The sequence below is a fragment of the Mixophyes fleayi genome, chromosome 2 (assembly GCF_038048845.1).
Source record: "Mixophyes fleayi isolate aMixFle1 chromosome 2, aMixFle1.hap1, whole genome shotgun sequence".
NCBI lineage: Eukaryota > Metazoa > Chordata > Amphibia > Anura > Limnodynastidae > Mixophyes > Mixophyes fleayi.
Window position 1 is genome coordinate 65,518,343 of NC_134403.1, and position 22,937 is coordinate 65,541,279.

The 22,937-nt window shown below is 41.1% G+C and overlaps 1 protein-coding gene across 1 annotated transcript; it reads right to left on the minus strand.

The window, feature by feature from the left end:
* Nucleotides 1-11,320: 11,320 nt before the first annotated feature.
* On the minus strand, nt 11,321-21,390 carry LOC142141056 (keratin, type II cytoskeletal cochleal-like). The gene is made up of 9 exons (XM_075199141.1): nt 20,871-21,390; nt 20,021-20,247; nt 19,494-19,554; nt 18,277-18,372; nt 17,716-17,880; nt 17,396-17,521; nt 15,904-16,124; nt 14,867-14,895; nt 11,321-13,099 (listed from the first exon to the last, which is right to left on the minus strand). Exons 1-9 carry the CDS (start codon nt 21,327-21,329, stop codon nt 12,855-12,857), a joined length of 1,629 nt encoding a protein of 542 aa, XP_075055242.1. The 5' UTR covers nt 21,330-21,390; the 3' UTR covers nt 11,321-12,854.
* Nucleotides 21,391-22,937: the final 1,547 nt, after the last annotated feature.

Here is a 22,937-nt window from a genome sequence, read left to right on the forward strand (position 1 = left end):
CCTTTTTTAAATCACAGATGTAAGTTTTTGCAAGCAATAGATTGCTCCTTTCAGACTCTTTGTGAAATTGAGAGGTACCAACCCCAATGGCTTTTTTAAAAAAAAATTAGATATCCAAAATTTAATTGACTCTCTATAATGGTTATAAATGAAAAATATATCATATAAGAATATGTAACAAAAACCATATATGTTCCACAAACAAAGAAAATATTTAAACTCAAGATGTACATAAAAGTGTTTATAAATGTCAGGTCACATTAGAGCCCATTGCTTTGCTTATTACTTGCAAATAATATTTGTTTGATTCAAGTACTTACTATTGACCTAAGAGGTGAATTAAGGATTTCAAAATAGGATGAAACGATTGCAGATAAAACTGCCAGTTTTAAATCTTTCACACTCTGTACCAACTTTCTCATCTTTAAAAAAATATTTTACCCACATTTATGTTGTCATTTAAAAGTGGTCTATATTCCAATCAAAAATACGATAAATACTTGTAGGAACAAAACAAACTCACTTTAGTTGATTGCATTTTACATCGGTCAATTGATGGTGAAAGAAATCGAAGATGAAATTGTCCTCCCCCTTGGGGGTTAGCTCAATATTACTCCTATGTCTCTCACTCCTGGGATATGTCCTCCCCCTTGTAAATATTTCTTTGTTGGCGTGGTGAAAATTTAAAAAAGTGTGAATCTTCTGATCGAGTTATTTGTGTTTCTAAATTAGTCAGAGGACACGCCAGAGCTATTGTCTGATATTTGAAGATCAATAGGTAATTGGGCCTTTTCTATAAAGCTATTAAGGGCACAGTAGTGTGAGATCCCAACTGCTAGAACCACTCTGCGAGATGTTCACCTTTTGCAGCTCCCTGTCCATGGAAATTGTTGCGTTCCACAGTACTCAGTTGCCCCCAGGTATTAAGCTCGGGTAGTAGCAGTTGCCGGTGGAGAAAACAGAGCACAGTAGGAGGTAGTGAGCAACCAGGATGTTATTAAGAGAACTCTGAGTCAGACAGGCAAGGGTTAATGTGGAAGAGTCTGGCACTTCCCCGGTTGAGTGGACAACATACGGTTGCAGGTATTGAGTAACCAAACTGTAAATAGCAGAACTCTGATCCAGACAGGCAAGGGTTAATGGGGAGTACAGACAAGCCAGAGGTCAGGCTAGGTAGATATATAAGAGAAAATCTGTTCAACAAGACAAAAATCAGGAATGGAGAAGACAGCAGAATCCTTTAAAGGGGTCAGGGCAGATAGATATATAGGTTCGATCCTGTCAATAAGCCATGGGTCAGGAGTGTAGAGGGAAGCAGAATCCTTAGAATGAAGGTCAAATACATAGAGACAAACTCAGGTCACGATACAAAGGCACACTGGATCAAACAGGAACTATCACCAGCACTGGACTGGTAACAGGAAAGAGTTTATAAAGCCAGCAAAGGCAATCAGAAGTTGTTGGATGATTAATTGTATGGCTGCAGCAGTAATTGCACAGCTGATGCTTCCAGAATGTGAAGCAATACTATAATATTTCTATAAATATAGCAACTAGTAGAATCAGAGAAACTGCAGGAAATGATCCTAGTTTTTAACAAACTTCTTGTTTGATATGAATCACCAATTTTTCATTGATATACAAGTGTGTATAGTCAGCTGCTGCTCTTGAAGACTTTTTTGTTCATAAAAGCACTTAGTTTCTTATTATTTGTTAACAATGGAACATTGAATTTATTTAACCAGTCCTGGCTTTGCTCAATACTCAGGGTACTCTTATTTGTAGCTGCCATTATCTTTTTCTAATTCCACACCTGCCTCCTCAGTTATTAAATTAAGCCAATCAAATCTGCACATATAGAAAATACTACACCACCAGGTGCAGAATTCAGGGTTTGCACCAACCTCAATGTGGTTTTCTTCATAATAAACTTCCGAGATAGACTTTTATTTTGACAAGATCTTAAAGCTGTGGCTTTTTCTGGGACATTTGCTTTTAATGAACAAAATGCTGAGCGAATTTTGCACAACATAGATGACTGATAATAATCCATAATAGACTTCTAATGATATCCATAATGGATTGCTGAACATAAATAAAAGGGAGATTGATCTATCACTCATGGGACAATATTTAACACAATATTTTAAAGATAAACAACTCCCTAGTATGTTTGGGATTAGGAATATCCCAACTGTATACAAAATGAATTTATTCTACTTTTAGTGTAAGTAAAAGTTTCTCTTCATGTTCTACACAAGGAATTTGAAGGCAATGAATGTGATCGTAAAACAGCCCTGAAGAAATGTAATGGCTTCAAGGTTTGTATTGTTAATTTGGCACCTTCACTGATTATTCTGCATCTGCTTTGTTTATCACGTCCTGTCCCTTGCCACATCATCCTGACACATCTAAATAGGTTACAAGTAATGAATACATGTAATACATTGTTGATCTTATGATCATTCACAATGCTCCAGTACATGCAAAACCAAGAATGTATGAGAAATCTAGAAGGGCGACTGTTATGCTCGTCATTTTGAGTACATGCGTGCATTTTAGTTCCATCAACATTTTTCATGATAAACTTTTGAAGCCAAGGTTTTATCTTAAATATATAACTGGTCCTTCAAGAGAAGACATGGATAACAAACCTGTTGATAGTTGTTTTGAGTACTTTTTTTAATGAATGAAATGAGAGTTTAAACTCCAGGGGGTAAATGTATCAATATGCGGGTTCTTCAACACCCGCGTGTTCAGCCTCTTCCACGATTAAATTTCAAGTGGCGCTGCATTGTAAAGGGTTAACTTCCTTTTACAATGCAGCGCCGCTTGAAATGTAATCGCGGAAGAGGCTGAACATGCGGGTGTTGAAGAACCCGCATATTGATACATTTACCCCAGGAGAACACTGAAAACTTTACCACATACCATTCTAACAGGGTCTGTAGAATATTGAGTGCTGAGCCTATAGTAGAGTGGAGCTTGGAGACAGGGCCGTCTTACCGATTGGGCATGATGGGCAGGTGCCCGGGGGCCCAGGGGGAAAGGGGGTCCATGGCAGGACTCAATGAAAAAAAAATAAATAAACAAAATAAAAAATGGGAACCGCCGCTCTCTGTCTGTCTGCTATCGTTCATCGTCCAATCAATGTTAACAACTTACAAGTTACAACAGCTAACTGCAAGTATATTGAAAATCAGCGCGCCCATCTATTCCCCACATCTACAACCATTTTGTCACGGTTACAAACAGGAGTACAGCTAGGAGTCACGAATATGGTGAAAACACTCTGTTTATTTGCAGAAAAGTATAAATAGCAGGTAATCGAGAGCAGTAGTAAATACCAGGTGCAAGCTGATGCAGGAAATAATACGAATGTTCAGAAACCAGCAGGTAAACAGCTAATGCAGGGAAGCATGAACCAGAGGAGCAAGGCAGGAGGAAGAATCCACAGGTTGCAACAAGGATATGACATCACAGGATGGGACAACAATAACCAGCAATGTGTGCTGGGAGTGACAGGTATATAAAGGGAAAACCACACCCAGGTGCATGGGATAATTGGTGAAAATGAAGAATAACCCCTAATGCACACAATAAGGCACAATAGCAGCACCTCTGGTGAATGGAGGTACTGCCAATACAAATACAATAATAAGGACAAAAAGGCAGGAGCTGCCATGCAAGGCAGCATGTAATGCATAAGCTGTAGGCAGATCGTGACAGTACCCCCTCCCTTAAGGGCGGATTCCAGACGCCCAATTACCAAAAATGTCTGAATTCATCGGAATCATAGTCCAGAATTGGGGGCCCGGCAGAAAAGTCCTCGTCCATGGGTGGACGGGCAAAGGAGACTATGCCAGCTGCCAGTTCAAGCTCCGTAGACCCCGCTCTCTTCTTTCACTTTTTCTTCTTGCGAGAATTCCCTGGAACAGCAGTTTGAACCAATTGGGTGGAGCACAAAGGAATCTCTAGGCCAGGTGAGATAGGTGGAACTGCTGACAATACGGAGGCCCCGTAAGATGGCATAGCGGGAGGTGTTGGTGAAAACTTGTTGATCACTGCCTCGACAAATAGTGGTAAGTCAGATAGGGTGGGGTGATTAGTCTCAATCAAAGGGTTCGCCCATTCCATAGCCTCTCCTCTAAAGTTTGTTAACAAAAACAAAACTTGCCTCTTTGGGTCACTGACAAGGCTAGGTACTGAGGGGAAATAAGAAGCACAAAACCTCAGTAGAGTACTAAATTGAGAAAGGTGCCCCTCAAAGGTAGGTGGCAGCTCAGACATGGCACCCTCGGCAACGGATGGTTCGGACTTGGCAGCAGGCTTGACAGGAGACCCGGACTGGGCGGCAGGCTTGACAGCAGGCCCGGACTGGGCGGCTGGCTTGGCAGCAGGCCCGGACTGGGCGGAAGGCTTGGCAGCAGGCCCGGACTGGGCGGAAGGCTTGGCAGCAGGCCCGGACTGGGCGGAAGGCTTGGGAGCAAGCCCGGACTGGGCGGAAGGCTTGGGAGCAGGCCCGGACTGGGCAGCAGACTTGGGAGCAGGCCCGGACTGGGCGGCAGACTTGGGAGCAGGCCCGGACTGGGCGGCAGACTTGGGAGCAGGCCCGGACTGGGCAGAAGGCTGGGCAGCGGGCCCGGACTGGGCGGCAGGCTTGGCAGGGACAGCACTTTGAGAACCTGAGGGCAGACAGCACTTTGAGAAGCCTGAGGACAGACAGCACTTTGAGAAGCCTGAGGGCAGACAGCACTTTGAGAAGCCTGAGGGCAGACAGCACTTTGAGAAGCCTGAGGGCAGACAGCACAAAGTGTTAACTCGGGCTGAACCGCATGGACTGGCAACTCGGGCTGGACCGCATGGACTGGCAACTCGGGCTGGACCGCATGGACTGGCAACTCGGGCTGGACCGCATGGACTGGCAACTCGGGCTGGACCCCATGGACTGGCAACTCGGGCTGGACCGCATGGACTGGCAACTCGGGCTGGACCGCATGGACTGGCAACTTGGGCTGGACCGCATGGACTGGCAATTCGGGCTGGACCGCTTGGACTGGCAACTCGGGCTGGACCGCATGGACTGGCAACTCGGGCTGAACCGCATGGACTGGCAACTCTGGAGTGGCCTGGAGGGACAGGACCCCCTCTGGAGCGGACTGTAAGGGCAGTGCCACCTCTGGAGCGGAATGTAAGGGCAGCGCCCCCTCTGGAGCGGACTGTAAGGGCAGCGCCCCATCTGGAGCGGATTGTAAGGGCAGCGCCCCCTCTGGAGCGGACTGTAAGGGCAGTGCCCCCTCTGGAGCAGACTGTAAGGGCAGCGCCCCCTCTGGAGCGGTCTTTAAGGGCAGCGCCCCCTCTGGAGCAGTCTTTAAGGGCAGCGCCCCCTCTGGAGCAGACTGGAAGGGCAGCGCCCCCTCTGGAGCAGACTGGAAGGGCAGCTCCCACTCTGGAGCAGACTGGAAGGGCAGCTCCCACTCTGGAGCAGACTGGAAGGGCAGCTCCCCCTCTGGAGCAGACTGTAAGGGCAGCGCCCCCTCTGGAGCGGTCTTTAAGGGCAGCGCCCCCTCTGGAGCGGTCTTTAAGGGCAGCGCCCCCTCTGGAGCAGACTGGAAGGGCAGCGCCCCCTCTGAAGCAGACTGGAAGGGCAGCGCCCCCTCTGAAGCAGACTGGAAGGGCAGCGCCCCCTCTGGAGCAGATTGGAAGGGCAGCGCCCCCTCTGAAGCAGACTGGAAGGGCAGCGCCCCCTCTGGAGCGGACTGTAAGGGCAGCGCCCCATCTGGAGCGGATTGTAAGGGCAGCGCCCCCTCTGGAGCGGACTGTAAGGGCAGTGCCCCCTCTGGAGCAGACTGTAAGGGCAGCGCCCCCTCTGGAGCGGTCTTTAAGGGCAGCGCCCCCTCTGGAGCAGTCTTTAAGGGCAGCGCCCCCTCTGGAGCAGACTGGAAGGGCAGCGCCCCCTCTGGAGCAGACTGGAAGGGCAGCTCCCACTCTGGAGCAGACTGGAAGGGCAGCTCCCACTCTGGAGCAGACTGGAAGGGCAGCTCCCCCTCTGGAGCAGACTGTAAGGGCAGCGCCCCCTCTGGAGCGGTCTTTAAGGGCAGCGCCCCCTCTGGAGCGGTCTTTAAGGGCAGCGCCCCCTCTGGAGCAGACTGGAAGGGCAGCGCCCCCTCTGAAGCAGACTGGAAGGGCAGCGCCCCCTCTGAAGCAGACTGGAAGGGCAGCGCCCCCTCTGGAGCAGATTGGAAGGGCAGCGCCCCCTCTGGAGCAGACTGGAGCTCAGGAACAGAGGCAGCGGCTGAAGACTCGGAACTGGAGGCAGCGGCAGGAGACTCAGGACCGGACACAATGGCAGGAGACTCAGGACCGGACACAGTGGCAGGAGACTCAGGACCGGACACAGTGGCAGGAGACTCAGGACCGGACACAGTGGCAGGAGACTCAGGACCGGACACAGTGGCAGCAGGCTCAGGACTGGACACAGTGGCAGCAGGCTCCAAGCTGGAGGCAGATGATGTAACCTCAGAGCTGGAGGCAGATGCTAACACCTCGGCACAGGAGACAGAGGCTGGCACCTCGGCACAGGAGACAGAGGCTGGCACCTCGGTACAGGAGACAGAAGCTGGCACCTCGGCACAGGAGACAGAGGCTGGCACCTCGGCACAGGAGACAGAGGCTGGCACCTCGGCACAGGAGACAGAGGCTGGCGCCTCGGGACAGGCAGCTGGAGCTGGCGCCTCAGGACTGTCGGCTGGAGCTGGCGCCTCAGGACAGGCTGCTGGAGCTGGCGCCTCAGGACAGGCGGCTGGAGCTGGCACCTCAGGACAGGCGGCTGGAGCTGGCGCCTCAGGAGAGGCGGCTGGAGCTGGCAGATTGGGTCTCTTCCCAGAGAACAGAAATGGTGGAGCATAAACAATTTTGGAATGCGGAGAGGAAATAACAGAAGATGGTTCAGTAAGCTGACGTGGTCTACGGACAGGACAGTCCTGCAAGAAATGTGCATTACTGGCACAGTAGAGACACAACTTGTATGTTATCCTGCGCCGCCGTTCCTCTTCGGTCAGATGTGGGCGTGGACCACTTGTGTACTGGGAATTTGTTACCCCATAGTTCATAGAAAACAGCAAATTTGTAGAAGTACTTTTAAGAGGTGCTGTTTGCACAGGTTCATCAGCAGAGAAGGTGGATTGAGACAGCTCAGCAGCTTCTGAATTAAGAGAGACAGAATCTGACAGTCTCCTGAGTGGGTCCACAAGTAAAGAGGAAAATCTAGCAAGCTGAGAACGTAGCAATATAATGTCCATCTGTAAAGTTTGTAGCCGTGGCAATTCCATGATTGGTGAAACAGACATGTTGCAAAAAACAAATGAAAACTTGATTGCAGAAAAAAGGTCCCAGAATAAAACAAAACTTTCACCTGACTCCAAAGTTGTCTAGTAGGCTGGTTATACTGTCACGGTTACAAACAAGAGTACAGCTAGGAGTCACGAATATGGTGAAAACACTCTGTTTATTTGCAGAAAAGTATAAATAGCAGGTAATCGAGAGCAGTAGTAAATACCAGGTGCAAGCTGATGCAGGAAATAATACGAATGTTCAGAAACCAGCAGGTAAACAGCTAATGCAGGGAAGCAGGAGGTATGAACAGATTCCATGCAGGCATAAACCAGAGGAGCAAGGCAGGAGGAAGAATCCACAGGTTGCAACAAGGATATGACATCACAGGATGGGACAACAATAACCAGCAATGTGTGCTAGGAGTGACAGGTATATAAAGGGAAAACCACACCCAGGTGCATGGGATAATTGGTGAACATGAAGGTTAACCCCTAATGCACACAATAAGGCACAATAGCAGCACCTCTGGTGAATGGAGGTACTGCCAATACAAATACAATAATGAGGACAAAAAGACAGGAGCTGCCATGCAAGGCAGCATGTAATGCATAAGCTGTAGGCAGATCGTGACACATTTCACTCGAGTCCCTTTTTTAAAAGCTTTACTTTTTTCTTTATACCTGGCATGCACAGATATGGATGGTTTTTCTATTCATTAGATAGGAATCCACTTTAGGATATCATTGGACTGTGGTTTATGTTTACATTATGTTATCTTTATTTTTTTATATAATTCAATGTCCTTGATTTTATTTTATTTCCACATGGTTGATTTTTATGTTATTATTACCTTGGGCATATATCATTGTGCTAATATGAATAAATTGTCCTTTTTGATATTATACTATTAACATTATTCCTAATAGATTCTGTTATTTAGGAATCATCATGTTACTAACAAATTGAATTTATCCCCAATTCACACTATATTTTTATCGGCTTACAATTTTCAACCGGCACAATTTTTATTAACTTATAATATTTAGCTTTTTATATGTTTTAGCGCTGGTTTATGTATTGTATATTTGCTATTTGGCAGGTTAAGGTTATCCTGCTTACTACCTAGCCCCTTCATAGATTACCATTTGGTTAGTGCGCAGTTCTTTTATTTTACAATAAAAAACTGACCTTTTGCAGTCACCTGACCGTTCAGAACAGTTGGTCAGGTCAGGTGGCCCATTATATATATATATATATATAGGGTCCCCGGTGCACTGCTTTGCCCGGGGGCCCATAATGTCGTTAAGATGGCCCTGCTTGGAGAGAATGGTGGCGCAAAGGAAACAATAAACTACTCTATTTATTTTACACATACAGAAAACAGGTTTGCAGAATTTCAGGTAGAAAACGATGACCTGCATGTCTGGCATATGTGGTTCCACTAAAAGCATATAATGTCTGCAGCAAACGTAGCTTATTAAAAAGGTATTGTTAAATCAGGAAAAAGATATATGTTCAAATATTTATTTACCTCTGAATTTCATTATCATTGTATTACATATTCGTATACATTAGTTTATGTAGAAGAATCTATACAAAAGTGCATCTATCTGGAAGAGATACAACTACATTACTAGAGATGAAAGTGGACACCCACAGAATCATTCCAGGTAATGATGTAATTATGACCACAAACTAACATCATCTCCTATTATCTTTTTTGCTGCAAATCTAATGTGTATTCAGTAACAATGACTTTGACAGCTAATCCCTGTTTTACACTGGTATGCTTCTGTTATATTCTTGCTTCTAAGTGAGTCTGTAAAAAATAAGATTGTGATTGGTGCTATATTCTATACTTGAAGAATTAATTCAGCAGTGACTAAGGAGAGGTTATGAGCAATACCCTTGAATTATTCATGCACATTATTGCTATTTTTACTGTGTATTTTATATAACAGATAAGATAGTTACGTTTTTTATATTTATCATTTGGTAGCCATATCTATTTGCACTCAGCGCTTCCATTTTCAAAGTTGCCCTTCCACCCTCCTTGTCTTTGCTGGATCATTGGCACAGGTCATCAGGCCCTGCTCGTCTGATGGGGCTGCTGTTTGATTTTCTAGGCCCTGATGCTGGTTTTTCATTGGTAAGTGCCAATCTGTTTTTTAAGACGATTCATAGGTTGGTCTCTATGGTTGTGTTTTTTAGATGTCCAGGATGTTTTGTTTTTATTTTGCCGGATAACACTGTGCAGTCGGTGGCTAAGGTAATGTTAAGGATAAATGAGTGTTACCCAGATTGATTTATATCCAGAGGGCAAATATCCTGTGTGGGGATATTCAGATTTTTTTGTTTTCTCCTCCTCCATACAGTGTTTGTTGCTAAATAAACTCCTTTTACAGCCACAATTATGTCTTGGCGTCAATTATTTATAGCAGAGTGTTAATAGAATGTTAATAGGGTAATTGAGGTTATTTAAGGTAAAAACATCAAAAGTTAAGCATTTTATAAACTTGTTCCACATTTACAACTGCAAATAACATTGTACTCATAAAGTCAGCGCTATTACTTCTCACCCACCCTCCACACACCCACACTGTGCATCCCAAAGTCTGATAAGTTTCTATCCAATGCACTGTCCATCAAAGAAAAGTAACAATAGATGGTGACCATACTAGATGCACCACACTGTGTTTCTTATTGCAATCAGTTTTAATTATGTTAGCTAAAGAAGCTAAAAATGATATTTTCATAACATCTAAAACATATATTATGGACCAGAGGTCGAAGTTGGCCAGTATATGGCAGTATGCCATATCGCCACTTCTCCCACTGCCGTTGGTGCCCAGAACGATTGTCAATTCAGGCTAATCTATCCATTGGCTAGATGTGATGTCTAGGCCATTGAGTCAAGATGAGAGGAGCACCTGCACTCATTCCCTGGGCATATACATTTGACTGATTTTCACGGCAGGTCACTCTGTAATCACTTGGCTGTGTCTACATGCTGCTATCCTTGCAGCCTACATTTCATCATGCCTTATTGCCTTCCTGCAGCCTGTCTGCTTTCCCCACTGCTCACAGGGATCCCTCCCCTTCTGCCTTCTCATCTGTCTTGAATCCGCACATCCGGATCTGTCGACAGATGAGGAGACCACTCTAGATCCTTGATTGAACAGTAACCCATTTGTGTGATGCTGATGACTGACCTATTTTGTGGTCTTCATTGTCCATCACCTCTCACTGCCTACTACACCACAAACTAGTTTAACTTCTACCCCTACCTTGTGCAATACACATCAAAACCTCACCAATACAGGGCTCCATCTCACCTATGGCGCGATCCTCGGCCTGTTCAAACAAGCTGGTTCAACCTGCGCCAACCCCACAGCAATACCAATGGAGTCTCCAACTCAATCTGTGGTAACCAGTGTGGCATTCTTGCCTGATCTGTGCCTCTGCTGAGTGGCAGATATTCTCCAGCTACTGAACTGCACATTTCTTTTCTCCATCTGCTTTAAGCCCAGCTACCTCACTTTCTCTCCAAATGTCTGGATATGTATAAGAATCTCTACTCTCCATTTACACATTTCCTACTACAAAATACTACCTCTCTTGCCCACCAACAGCCCGTGAATAACTGCAGCCTCCAGGTGGACCTCCCACTGTGGAACCCCTCACGAACATCAAGGCGGATCATTATATATTAAATGTTCCCTTTGGACTGAAACTGCAGCCTTATGTATTGCAAGGAATAGGAAATAACGGGCCTAGGAAATAAAGCATAAAGAATTCATGAAAGAACAGCTAGCCAAAAAATGAGAAAATCTGTGTTCACCCCTTACCTATACATAACTTTCTAAAAAAAAATTTTTTTTGCCTGGTTTTGCAAATTGCACCTATTATAAGCATGGAAAGACAGCAAAATAAGGGATAGTACTATTGTTGTTTATTTGAGAGAAAAAATCAGAACATAAGGATATAAAAAAAGGTGCACACCTTGAATTAATGTTTTTGCAAACTTGCAGCCAGTAATTCTACTCCTTCTGATATGAATTATGAACTGTAACATTGAAGGTCTCCAGGTATAAGGCATTCTCCATATATATTTTCAGACATTTTGGCTAGCATTGTCTAGGCTGCAAAGTAGTTTCTTACAACAAACTTTATTAGCATGTAATTTGAACACAGATATTTTATCTAGCACAGGGCTACATATTACTGGGCTTTGAAGTCCTAACATAGGCCAGATTTCAGGAAAACCTTAATTAATTACAACTACACCAGATTGTAAAGCAGTCACTTTGGTGAATCATGTATAACCTACAGTAAATTTCTATTTATCTACTCGATTATTGAGTACCAATAACTGGTGAGATTTACTTTTTTTACATACTTGCTCACTCTCCAGGAATGTCAGTGAGACTCCCGGAAGTGTAGGGCATTCTCCCGCATCTACCCACTTCCTAGTAAAGTGGGCAGGATTTGGAACCTCTATGACGCGATTCTATGGGAATTGCGTCATTTTGGGGGCGTGGCCAAAAATGACACTATTCCCCTAGCCATACACCCACCTCCCCCTGGGATCTCTCAGAGGCCGATATTGGAAAGTTGTCAAGCTTTTCTAGACAGTGAAGACATCAATAGGTTTATATGTATGAAAGAACTTCCTTTATTCATTTTAAGAAACACATAGTTGCTGTAAACATTCAAATGGTTATCACCAGTTAGCTCATATTTGTTTACTCTCCCAGAATCTGTGAGGAGAAACTAGAATTAGAGGGAGACATCACAGAGCAGGTATTCTCTCATAAGGTGGGTCCAGGTGGGTTGTGATGACACAAATCATGCCTGACTTAGAGCAATTCCAGCAACAGAGTTCACCTGGACAAATCATGTTGAAAAGGGTGCAAATGCAATTTTACTTTTTATTGCATGCAGGGAAAATGCTGCCTGCTTTTGCAAATACTGGACAGTTCAACTCTAAATCTGTCCAGATATTTTAAATGTGCCCCCCCTGCAGTACAACATGGTTTTGCCAAGGTGCAAAAATTGTAACCTTCTCGCTGGATTTACTCCTAGCTCTAATTAAAAACCTCAGTGGGCAGTGGGCGTGAATTATTGTCAGACTTAGGTAGGCCCATCCACAAGGTAGCAATATTCAGAGGCCAGCAAAGAAATGGTTTTTAAAATTTGTTTTAACCAATATGTTTCCTCCAAAGGAAATTTTAAGTCAAATCTGCAAAGTAATTGATAGTATAGTATAAGCATGCAGGGTAAAGCTAAACTGCAAACATAGCCTTGGCTCTATCTTCCAGAGCAGCTGTTTGGATCTACATAGCTTTGGCAGCAAGTAAAGATTTAAAGAGGCATTCTGAAATAAGCCTTACTGATTCATTTAAATGAATATAAAAGTAGATTTGCCAATAGAGAATTCTCTGACAATATTTTTAGAATTCAGTATATTTTTAAGCAGAAGGTTTAAGGGGTTTTTATAAAAGTGAAAAATCTCAGATTTAATTTCTGTAGCTTAATTGGCTGGATACATATCTCCCACCGCCGCCACCACCACCGGATGACATGGCAAATCCTGAGGAGCTAGAAGAGCTGAATCCACCACCTCCTCCTCCTCCTCCAAAGAAGCCTCCAGAAGACCCTCCTCCTCCTCCAGAGCTAAAGCTGTAGCTTCCTCCTGCTCCACCACTTCCTCCGCCACCACCTCCACCTCCACCTCCAATAGATGTCTTTCCACTGATTATAGCTGTGAAAAACAGAAGTGTTAATTACTTGTTCTCAAATAATACATTAATATTAACATTTTTAATATGTTTCATCACATGCAATTAAAAGCAGAAATTTAAATAGCGACTACTGATGTATCAATAAATGAAGTAGTGTTAGAATTGTTTATTTTTCCATATTATTATCATTATTATTATGTAATTGCAAAGAGACAACAATCCTGCAACACTATAGATTAGTCTTGTATAATACACAAGTGATGACAATATTTGTATAAATGTCTGTAAAGACCATCTATATAAACAAGGAACTCTGATTGTCAATGCTTATAATCAGTGAGTTCTTATGTCATCACAGTCAGTGTTCATTAGGATAACTTTTATTATAGGGAATAATGTAACTACCCCCCCCCCAATGTACTTACTGTAAATTATTATGGATATTAGTAGACAGGTTTACTTCTGTGACCTCTATGAAAGAGCACTAGCCTCATTCTTTTATACAATCACAGAACTGCTTGGAGGCTTTTAATATAATTTACAGTACAGGAGTGGATTATATAATATGTCAGATTATTATATTTACAGAAACCACGTAGAGGGACAATTTTACATGGTAGCTATTCCAGATATGAGACATCATAAATAGATATTGAAAAATATTGGTGGCGCTGAGACAACAAATTATTGTATGCCATCTTTCATGTAGTGCCCCTAAGCACATATTTAGATAACTAATTGCTATATCCTATGTCAGTGTTGGCTAACCTGTGAAACTCCAGGTGTTGTGAAACCCTTCCAGCAATAATCTGCTATATATATTGCCAAAGCATGCTGGGACTTGTGGTTTCACAACACCTGGAATGTCACAGGTTAGCCAACCCTGTCCTATGTTAACATTAAGGGGTAAATGTATCAAGCTGCAAATTTCAGTCGGGTTTGAAAATTGGAGATGTTGCCTATAGCAACCAATCAGATTCTAGCTATCATTTTGTAGAATGTACTAAATAAATGATAACTAGAATCTAATTGGTTGCTATAGGCAACATCTCCACTTTTCAAACCCACCAGAAACTCGCAGCTTGATACATTTACCCCTTAGTGTTTTGTTCACAGACTTATATACATAGTTGACGCGTGACAGGAAGGGCAGTACAGTAGCCTTATAGACCTAGACCTAGACCATTCAGACATAGACACAAGTCTGTGTCCATTTGATCGTCAATTCGGTACAAACATTTGAAAACTCATCAAAATTTTTAAAATTCTTATTCGATTAAAAAAAATAAAGCTACATTTAAGAAAGTCAAACATGGTCAAGAATGTTCAATTATGTTCAAGTCGGTGTGCACACGTTCAAGTCGGTGCATATGTGTGCGACCAACTCAACCACATTTTATCCTAAATTGATACATGTTAATGTTTTTACATTGCGAACAGTGAATCTTGAAAGTGAATAATGAACTTTTAACACTTTAGTGTTCCCAACTCAAATTAAAATTTTTTAAAATACTTTTGTATTTTTGAAAATATTATGTAAATAGTGTTTAATACTCTCGAAAGTGAACGACAAACCTCAGCAAATGCAACTTGTGAACGTTGAATTCAAACTGCAAATGGTGAACATTTAAAAACCCTTAATTTGAAGAGGACTCAATTGGTTTGTGTCCATTTTACAGGTGAAATTCAATCAAATTTCAAAACGGTTTGAAATTTTTTGAGCATCACTGCTACAATCTAAAAACTAGAATCGTATGACAAAATGTGTTATAACACACAATACTTACAGATGCTGACATTGCTCTCTGAACCCAACCTGAAATTTATAGGGAAAAAAAGACTCAGTTATAAAATACAATGAAGAGATTAATATGTACATTACTATTTACTGTAAAGGTTATATAGAATTAATTTTAAGTTAACTGGCATATTTGATTGAAGATTGAAATATAACGTCCCACAAAGTGAATGAAATATAAACTTGTAGTGTAATCTCATTTTATTGTAATATATTTTAAATGACCAAATATACTAATTAAATATGTTTCTTTCAATAGAGTAGATAGGTAGAAAATGAAGAGTACGTTTGTGACAATGTAATTTTGATTCATACAGTAAGTTGATTTGGTGATGATAAGCGCTGACAACTGTCTTTTTATTTTGTATACATATATGGGCATTTATATTGCCACGCAGCTGGTACCACATACAATATGGGATATACCGAGCATGGGCTTATTGCCAAGCAGCTGGTGCCATATATAATGTGGGATATACCGAGTGCGGGCTTATTTTTCTCTGGTTTTGTTTTAAAATATTGCCTTTTTGTCATAGCAGCTGTCCATTAAGCCTATTTAAGGCACATTTGGGTGTGGCTCACAAGCCAGCCCTTGCTAGATGTAAACCCCTATATCTGGGAGATGAATGCATCTGATTTTAATTGCATTTTAATGATGTTTAAAGCATATAGGTCAGTGTAGGACCTGCATATAATGCGGTGCCCTTGACGTTGGGATGCAGGCTTAAGTCTTTTGATCAAAATATAAACTAATACCTCATGTTTTCATTTTGCTAGACACACACAGATATGCAGTTTAAAGGATAAGCGCTGACAACTTTCTTTTTGATTTGGTGATGTAATTAGACATTTGTAATGGTGGTTTCATCATTGAGTACAGTAGTTGAAATTCAGTTCCATTTAACCTTTGTAAAAGTAATAATAAGCACTGGCCAATGACCTGCCGTGCAGCCTCGGTAGAGGAATTTCATTCTTGTGATAAAAGAAGCCATATTACAGTACAATACAATAAACTTGACAACATACCTGAATTCCTCTCCTTCCAGCAGTTTCCTGTAGGTGGCAATTTCAACATCCAGAGCCAGTTTGACATTCATCAGTTCCTGGTAGTCTCTTAATTGGCGAGCCATCTCCTGTTTGGCACTCTGTAGGGCAGCTTCCAGTTCAGCCAATTTCGCATGGGCATCTTTCAGCACAAGATCACCACGGTCTTCTGCTTCAGCAATGGCTGTCTGAAGTTTAGCATTCTGCATGAAACATAACAAAAACGGTTAAATACTCAATTATGGACCTTCGCTGGATATGCTTGTGACATATTTATGGCTTGGATTTTAAACAATGGTATATGTCAGGGTGTGATACGTTGATAAGATCATACGACAAAACGGTGCAAGTTTAAGTAAATTGTTGCAAGAGTACATTGATATTTTCAATTCATGAAATCATTCATGCTCTACAGAATATTGTAGATCAGTTACAGTGTACCCATTGCTTAACAAAGTAAGGTTTGTTAACTAGCCAAAGAATATGACATTATACATTGCAGTTCATTTCATGCAAACATGACAACTTGTCAACATTTGGCATGACAAGGTGCACGTATACTTTCCACTTTGGGAAGGGCCCCTGTTTAAATGCTCTGTACAACCATTTGGATGAATTCAGTTTCAGATGGAAATGTGTATGCCAACAAAGTGAAAGCATCAATTCAAATTTCTGGCTATTATCGCATTTGGGTCACCCTCTTAATTAATTGAACCTTTTTATTTTTTTTACGCTGGTATTTGTGTGCATAAAACTGTACTTAATCCTAGAAGATGCAAATGGTATCCCACTGAAAGTAATGTCTGATCTTTGCCATGTCCAGGGGTAGTAAAGTGAGTACATACCCTACCGCTCAATGTACAATCTCCATTTCTTGAACCTATTTGAATATCTTGTCACACAGCACAAAACCTCATTTTTGCAAGTGACAGCAACACATGACGCATTTCCACACCTTCTCCACATTAACCGAGCATCTCACCAATCTGGCCATCTCTCCTCGTAATTTGGGCCACCGTTTTGCAACTTCATATATATTATATTGTGAGCTGAACCAATATTCATGAAAAGTGCATCCTATGAATTTACTGGAATCAATGATATCACCAAGACATTTCATCACAAATGTTCCTGAGGCATGAATAATAATCCTCAGGTGCTGATTCCTTGTGAATTGATAAGCTGTATTCTTATGAATATTAATTCAACGTACCAAATGGCTATCGCCATTGCATGGGTAACATGGGCTCTTTAAGTTTTTATTTTAATATAGTTTTACTAAATGCTTAACTTTAATTTACTGTTATGGGTTAAGCCCAAACAGCCAGCACGTGAATTGGTGAGAAAAAATTATTGCATTAAGCTAACATTCTTAAAATTTGGCAAGTTGCCTTCTTGCAACCATTTAAGTAGACATATAACTGCAATACGCTCTTTAACAACTTGGTATGACTTCCCCAGTCTCTTAGCGTACCTGTTTTTTCACATTTTCAATTTCAGCACGAAGCCTCTGGAGTTTGCGATTGAGCTCAGAGATCTCATTCTTGGTGTTGCGCAGGACATCACCTTGTTGGCCAGCAGAAGCTTGCAGTTCTTTCACCTGATATTAAAAGTAATTATAATAATAATAATAATAATTATACAACATCTAACTGTAGAAGACTATAATTGTATAACTCGCCTTACATTCTACTCCAATAATAATTGGTAATTTATGTTTCTCAGTATCAATCTCTTATGTGGTACTTAACATATTACCCAGAGTGCACTTACATATTACACCACTATTTTTACCTTGCCTTGGTAACCAGCCTCAGCTTCTGATCTGCTCCTCTTGGCGATGTCTTCATACTGAGCCTTCACCTCAGCAATGATGCTGTCCAGGTCAAAAGCTCTGTTGTTGTCCATAGATAAAACGACTGAGGTGTCTGAGACTTGAGCTTGAATTTGAGCCATTTCCTGTAATGTATACCAATGCCTTTACTATAGTGTTCAACCATGAGCATACAGTTGCAATTATTTTTTTAGGAAGTGTAACATTGTTAAAGTATTCCAGTGTGTCAATGCCCTGAAGATCACTTTATCATAGATTTTGAAGAATGCTTTCAAAATTAGGTTTATCTGTACAAACTATCCCCTGCAGAACCTTGCAGTTCTGAAAACTTGGATCCCATAATTTTACTAATACCATAACTTAAATATAGACCCTCTTTTGTATTCAGCTTGTTCACAAGTTAATTTATGTAGCATTACTTTGGTAATATTCAAATTACCTTAATAAGGCCATTCTAATATTGTGCAGACAATGCAGGCAAACAACCAACCAGCACAATTAAACAATAAGGTATGCATTACTTGTTCATAGACGGCCCTGAGGAAGTTGATTTCTTCAGTTAAGGCATCAACCTTGCCTTCCAGCTCCACTTTGTTCATGTAGGCAGCATCAACATCCTACAGCACAGTAAAAAGTTATCTTTAGTCAATTCTTTAAAATGGGACAGATGTGTTTGCTTTAATTGAAATATGCTACATGTCAGGAGAAAACTAGTTTGCAGATTAGAATCTTTAATAAAAAGTTTACAAACACATTATACTTCAGAATGATCTACTCAGAACCTCAAAGTTTGGAGCAACCCAGAACCTTAGAATGATCAGGTCAGAAGTTAAGAGTGAAGAAGTCAGGACTTCAGAATGATTAATTCAGATCTTCAGTGTAGTCAGGTCATAATCTCAATGTGAGCCTGTCAAAATCTCACAGTGAGTAGATCAGACCCTCAGAGGGATCACATTAGAATCAGTGTGATCAGGTCAGAAGTTAAGAATAAAGAAGGTAGAATTTTAAGAAGGATCACTTGAGAACTTCAGTAGGGTGAGGACAGAATTAGTGTGATCAGGCCAGAACCTAAGATTGAACAGAGCAGAGCACCATATAATCAGGTCACAATTTCAGTATGAACAGGTTAGAACCTTGGTGTGATCAGGTTAGTAGATCAGTATGAGCAGGTAAGTACTTTAGAGTGATCAATTCATAACTTCAGTGTGTTCAGCTCAACACATCAGTATGAAGAGGTTAGTACTTTATAGTGATCAGGTCAGAACGTTGTTGTCTCTCATTGCAAAACTGGTGACAAACACATCAAGGGGTAAATTAATCAAGCTACAGGTTTGAAAAAGTGGAGATGTTGCCTATAGCAACCAATCAGACTCTAGCTCTCATTTATTTAGTACATTCTACAAAATGATAGCTAAATTCGGATTGGTTGCTATAGGCAACAACTCCACTTTTTCAAACCCGCAGCTTGATAAATGTACCCCTAAGATCTATTCCCTTTAGAATACAACATGTCAATGCTTCTCAAATCCGGTCCTCCGGGAGAGCTAACAGTGCATATTTACCGTGTCTCCTTAAAGGATCACAAATAAAGTAATTAGTAGTGGATTTTTTAAAATATGTCAGTCAGAAATTAATTCACCTGTTCTCCAGCTGGGTAAGATGGGAAATATGTACTTTTAGCACTCCCTGAGAACCAACTATTTTTATTGGGACATGCTTTATTTTTTTCTCTACTTACCTTTTTGATCACAACAAATTCATTCTCTGCTGATGTCCTCTTGTTAATTTCATCTTCATATCTGTGTGCAAGAATGGAGACAGAATAATAGACTAGTTGTAACAAATGATAGACTACCTTAGAGCAGCCCATTAAAGTAAAAGCACCACACAATATATTTTAATTCCTGTTTCCCCACCGAAAATAGGATTTTTAAATATCATTATTAACATTTCTGCTGCTGTCTGGTGAAAATTTAAGCATAAATTTATCTATTTGTGTTTTGTATATTTTCCCTGACATGTGTGAAGTGGCTCTAACCCTCACCCCTCTCCCTGTACAATAGGACTTGCCAGGCAACTACTGTAAGATGTTTACATTGTTGAAAAATGAATGAACAGTGTTTGAAGTTCATCTCAATTAGGATATATTACGCATGGACACCTTTTATAACATTAAAGCAAGACACGCAATTCTTTGACACCTCAAACCCATCTGCCATCAATAAAACTGTGTGCATCTGTGACATTAGCATTTACATTACTCACTTGTTTTTAAAATCATCCACCAAATCTTGCATGTTCCTAAGTTCTCCATCCAGTCTGTACTTATCATTTTGTAGAGCATCGAGCTGTTTCCTCAGGTTGCTAATGTATGCTTCAAAAATAGACTCAACGTTGCTTTTACGAGAACCACCTCTGACTTGACCTCCTTGTTCTTGCAGGAGGCTCCATTTTGTTTCAAGTACCTTGTTTTGTTGCTCAAGGAACCGAACCTAGCATCAAACATACACAGTTGTATTGTAATTGTATTTTCTATTTCAGTAAGTTTACAAAGGATTTTCAATTCACACAAATATGTCATGTCGGTTTCTATTAACACCACAACAGCACAAGAATGAGTACACATAGCAAAATCAAATAAATAGAAACAATAAGAAAAAGTATTAACAAAAACACTTGTTTTTATCATGTGGATATTGTAATGTGTTGATTCTAATGCATTTAAATAAAATAATAATGATCATTATTTCCGAGTAGAATCATCCCCTAGCAACCCTTTTTAGATTTTCAAGCTAAGCACATAACCTATATTTCTAGAATTATTGAAATATATTTATTCAATTGTATAAATACTGCTTATATTCAGTATGCCTATATAAAATTACAATATTTGGTGCATGCAGATTTATGTCGGGATAAAATACATTTTTATTGTGAATTTCTTTTCCAAAAAGCTCTCAATGTAGCTGCTCTAATGGAAGCTATGTGGACATAAGATACAGATTGATCAATGTTAACATATGTTGGACCACACCCTACATACAACGCAAGTCTGAGCAATATGTATATAACACTATAGATACAATAGTAGTAGGGTACCACATTATAACCTTACCTTATCAATGAAGGAAGCAAATTTGTTGTTCAAAGTTTTGATCTGTTCTCTTTCCTGGACTCGGACCTTCTGTATGTTAGGGTCAATCTCCAAATTCAATGGTGCCAGAAGACTTTGGTTGATTGTAACTTCTTGAATTCCAGCTTGACCTCCTCCACCAAACCCAGCACCTCCGAAGGAGCCAAATCCTCCTGCTCCACCACCAAAGCCACCACCGCCACCTCCTACACCAAAACCTCCTGCTCCACCTCCATATCCTTGACCACCTGCAGTACTGATGGAAATGGTCTTTCTACCTCCTATGTTATACAGACTTCTGCTACCAAAGCCGCCTCCACCAGCTCCACCAGCGCCACCAGCTCCACCACCACCTCCAAAGCTTCCACCGCTTCTGGACACAGAGACTGAGCTGAACCCCTTACTTTGGGCTCCACCACCAAATTGCTTAAATTGATTCATTGTTGCTTAGAAAAGGTGAAAAGACAAAAATGTGCAGAAGCAGAAAAATGAGGAGAGTGAATGAGACAGGACGCCTCTGTGTCCAGACTTGAGAACAACCTCATTTATATACTCTGTGCCTGGTCTGTATTGGTGCAAGGATATCAATTTACAGGTTTAATATACATGACATGCCTGGAAGCAAGGAGATGAAAAAGGTTTTTTTTTTTAAACTCTCTAAAACAAAATTTCAGGAATGACATTGCTCCCAGGCTTTCATGATGCAGAGATAGCTTTTTCTACACTAACAGGTGAAAACACATTTTAGCATGAATTACCAGCAGACAGGTTTAGTGGTCATTTTAAAATAAGATGGCGTAATAATACAAGCCTGCTGTACTACTGAATAATTATGTGTAATATAACCAATTTAATACTGGCATTGTACTTTGATTAATAATTTGATGTTCATTAAAATTCACATGAAACTGTAACACCATTAACTGTAGCACCATTCACCAAAGTTGTGAACCACGGTTTTGTGAATCCCATTTTCTACCTACGATTTACTTTGAATCGCTGGTCCAAATTAGTGAATTGCGATTTACCTTTCCCAGTTTTAAAAAATACAAGTCATTTTGTAGAGTGGAAATAGCTCGGTGCTCATCCACAAAGGATGATGGAAACATATGCACTGTACACTGCAGTACCTTTTTTTTTAACAATCTTGATTCCGAAAATTAATGTTTTTTGCATGCGTCTGAAAAACTAGGAGTAAATAATGGCCTTGCACTGCCCAACTCCTCTTATAGGTGCAAATCTTCTTGTGTTACCCTGCAAAACCATGCCCTATGGTTGGGGAAAAAACTGGTGGACAGGAAGCAAATTTAGGAGCATGACATCACAAATCAATTTTCCACTGTGTTGTTCTAAAAAATACAATGGTTAATATTATTATAATGTTTTATATATATATATAAGGCGTCATAAGTGGTCCACAGCCCCATACATAGGGGGTGAACAGAATACACATTTAACAACAATACTCAAAGCACAGACAGCTATGAATAATACATAATTACATAAAATAAAATTATACAATGACCAGTTAACAGAGAGCATAGAATTATACCCCCATGAAGTAGGCCTGTGTCTAGGAGGATGGGCAAGAGGAATAAGGCTGGGTACACAGGCCTAGATGTGCAAAGGTTGGAAAGAAAATACAATGAAAGAGAGCCCTGCTCACTAGAGCTTACATTCCAGAGGGAAGGGGAAATACGAATAGGGTGACACTGAGTGTGGAGTAGTGATGGTAGCAAAGGCAGAGGAGTTAGGAGGAGGCTTCAATGAAAAAAATGAGTTCTAAGATACTTTACTGAGGTGGAGTATGACCGAAATAGTATGGGAGTGAGAGGGCAGATAGGAGGTGAGATGATGGTATCATATCACAAGAAATTTCTACACCCTGATAGGTAGAGCAGTAGCGACAGAAAAAAATGTGTTATGTGCCAGTCAGCACGCTTAAACAAATTAACTGGTTGATATCACAGTGTATTGCCTGGATATTTGTACATGTATATAGTTAATGATGCTAATGACAAGTAACAAAAATATAAAACATTTTTAGAA

Bases quoted from the DNA above. Each gene is read 5' to 3' on its own strand.
- LOC142141056 (XM_075199141.1), bottom strand. From the start codon at position 21,329: ATGAATCAATTTAAGCAATTTGGTGGTGGAGCCCAAAGTAAGGGGTTC. The intron at 16,125-17,395 runs GTACGCTAAGAG...TGTTTCATGCAG, and splicing joins TTGAAAATGTGAAAAAACAG to AATGCTAAACTTCAGACAGC. The intron at 14,896-15,903 runs GTATGTTGTCAA...TATAAATTTCAG, and splicing joins CTGGAAGGAGAGGAATTCAG to GTTGGGTTCAGAGAGCAATG.